General features: G+C 57.9%; 1 protein-coding gene across 1 annotated transcript; it reads left to right on the top strand.

Annotated features, from left to right (window-relative positions):
• The first annotated feature begins 426 nt into the window (after positions 1 to 426).
• On the top strand, positions 427 to 1,697 carry H1-10 (H1.10 linker histone). The gene has a single exon (XM_069643348.1). The coding sequence runs from the start codon at positions 579 to 581 to the stop codon at positions 1,203 to 1,205; it is 627 nt and encodes a 208-aa protein (XP_069499449.1). The 5' UTR covers positions 427 to 578; the 3' UTR covers positions 1,206 to 1,697.
• Positions 1,698 to 2,046: the final 349 nt, after the last annotated feature.

The following is a 2,046-nucleotide window of genomic DNA, read 5'->3' as shown; positions in this document are numbered from 1 at the left end:
CAAATCAAACTCGGAAAAAAACAGCCGACGCGCGCCCCGCGCACCCCTAAAGTCGCCGACCCCCATCCCTGCGCTCTTCACCACACGATGAGGGGGGCCCCTCCCGTGAACACCCCCTCCCCGTTCCAAAAACCGCCTCCAAACAGGCCGCCCCCCTCCTCTCGAGCCCCGGAAGCCTGGGGTGCACCGCTTAAATCGCGCTTTTGAGGGCCTTCCCGGGCACCTGCGCCGCTCGTCGAGGTCTGGTTCTGTGGGACTTCGCCCGCAGCACGTGTCCCGCCCGCCGGGGTGGCTTGTGCGGGCTTTGTTGCGGTGAAAGAGTGGTTTGAAGGGGGTTGAAGAAACACAAGTTGTGGCGCGGCGGTTGATGCGGCTGTTGTTGTTCCCTCCGCGGTCCGCCGGCCTCGCATAAAAGGGGCGGCGCCGGCGCGCGGCGGCATTTACTGTGAGGAGAAAGAGAGAAGGACGCAGCACGCCCGGTCAGATTTCACGGCTAGATAGCGGTGCAGGGAGCAACGGTACACCGCGAGTTGCTTCGTTGTAAAAGGATAAAGTAGAACCGAAAGATATCTGTTGACATGTCCGACGATGAGGTAATGCATGAGGAGAAAGAGGACCGGTCTGCGTCCTCAGAAGACAGCGACCTGTCCTCCTCAGACGACGAGCCAAAGATCAGTGCCAAGGCGCCGCCGGCCGCCTCGCCTTCCAAGAAGAAGAAAAAGAGCAAGAAGAGCCAGCCTGGCCGCTACAGCCAACTGGTGATCGACACCATCCGCAAGCTGGGCGAGCGCAACGGCTCGTCGCTGGCCAAGGTCTACAACGAGGCGAAAAAGGCGCCCTGGTTCGACCACAAGAACGGCCGCACCTACCTGCGCTACTCCATCAAGGCGCTGGTGCAGAACGACACCCTGCTGCAGGTCAAGGGCACGGGCGCCAACGGCTCCTTCAAGCTCAACCGCCGGAAGCTCGACGGGCACTCGGAGCCCTCCGCAGCCGCCAAGCCCGCGCCCGCCGACAGTGGCAGCAGCAGCAAGAAGAGTCACAAAAAGAAGCACCCCTCGCCCGACAAGCCCAAGAAGAGCCACAAGAAGAAGCACGCGGACCCCTCCTCCCCGAAGAAGAGCCACAAAAAGAAGTCCGGCGACAAGGAGAAGAAGTCGGGGAAGCACGGTGTGCTGAAGCTGCCCAAGTCCAAGAAGGTCTAAGGTGGCACCCTGAACTTTTCGTCTCTTGTGATGCTCGGTTGCCCGCCACCGGGCTGGCAGCAAGACCCTCTCTGACTACCAGTGGGGGATGGGGGAGGTGTTTCACGTCGGACTTCGTTAAAACGGTTGGGATTAAATTCAGAGTTCTGAGCAGCTCGATATTTTGTACAGCGCTCTTCGCCCCGCCCCGTGCTCTGTCCGCTTTCCCGATTGGCTCTCGGCACGAGGGCGCACCCTGCCATTGGTTCTCTGCAAGAGGAGGCGTCCATTCTTCGAGGCCGTTGGACCACGCACAAGGCTACCGGGTCACGCGCGTGTTGTCCCGTTTCCACGGCGACGGGCCTTGGGCAGCCATCCAGTGTCTGTTGTAAGGGGCCTGTGTCAACGTGCCTGTGATCAGTGATTGTACTCGTGCGTTTGATTGTGAACTGTACATTCCTGGACGCTGTATGCGGGTTGTGCGAGTCCAAATAAAAACATGTGATATCTCTAGTCTGTCTGTATTGAGTAAGGGCACCCCGTGCTCAGCTTAAAGTGGCTGCCGATGGTTGCAGAGTTAATTGCATGGTATAATGATGATCGCATGGCCGTGGCTTGACGCGATATATTATGCATAGCAAATGATCTGCTTATCGAACTGGTGCGATATTTGAATACGGCAAAAATGCTTGCATCTGAAACTGATCGCTCGTAGAAAGTTTACAGCTTGTTATTCAGGCTTAAAAGTCCGTATTTTCCCTTGTTACTCCCGCGTCCAAGACCGGCTCATTGGTTTGGACGGAGACGAGGAAGAGTAGCGAACGGGTAAAGAAGATTGCCGGTAAGTAATTGGGCCATTCCG

The sequence above is a fragment of the Ambystoma mexicanum genome, chromosome 2p (genome assembly GCF_040938575.1).
Source record: "Ambystoma mexicanum isolate Mex_15411 chromosome 2p, UKY_AmexF1_1, whole genome shotgun sequence".
Lineage (NCBI taxonomy): Eukaryota > Metazoa > Chordata > Amphibia > Caudata > Ambystomatidae > Ambystoma > Ambystoma mexicanum.
This window is presented reverse-complemented; position numbering and strand designations above follow the sequence as displayed.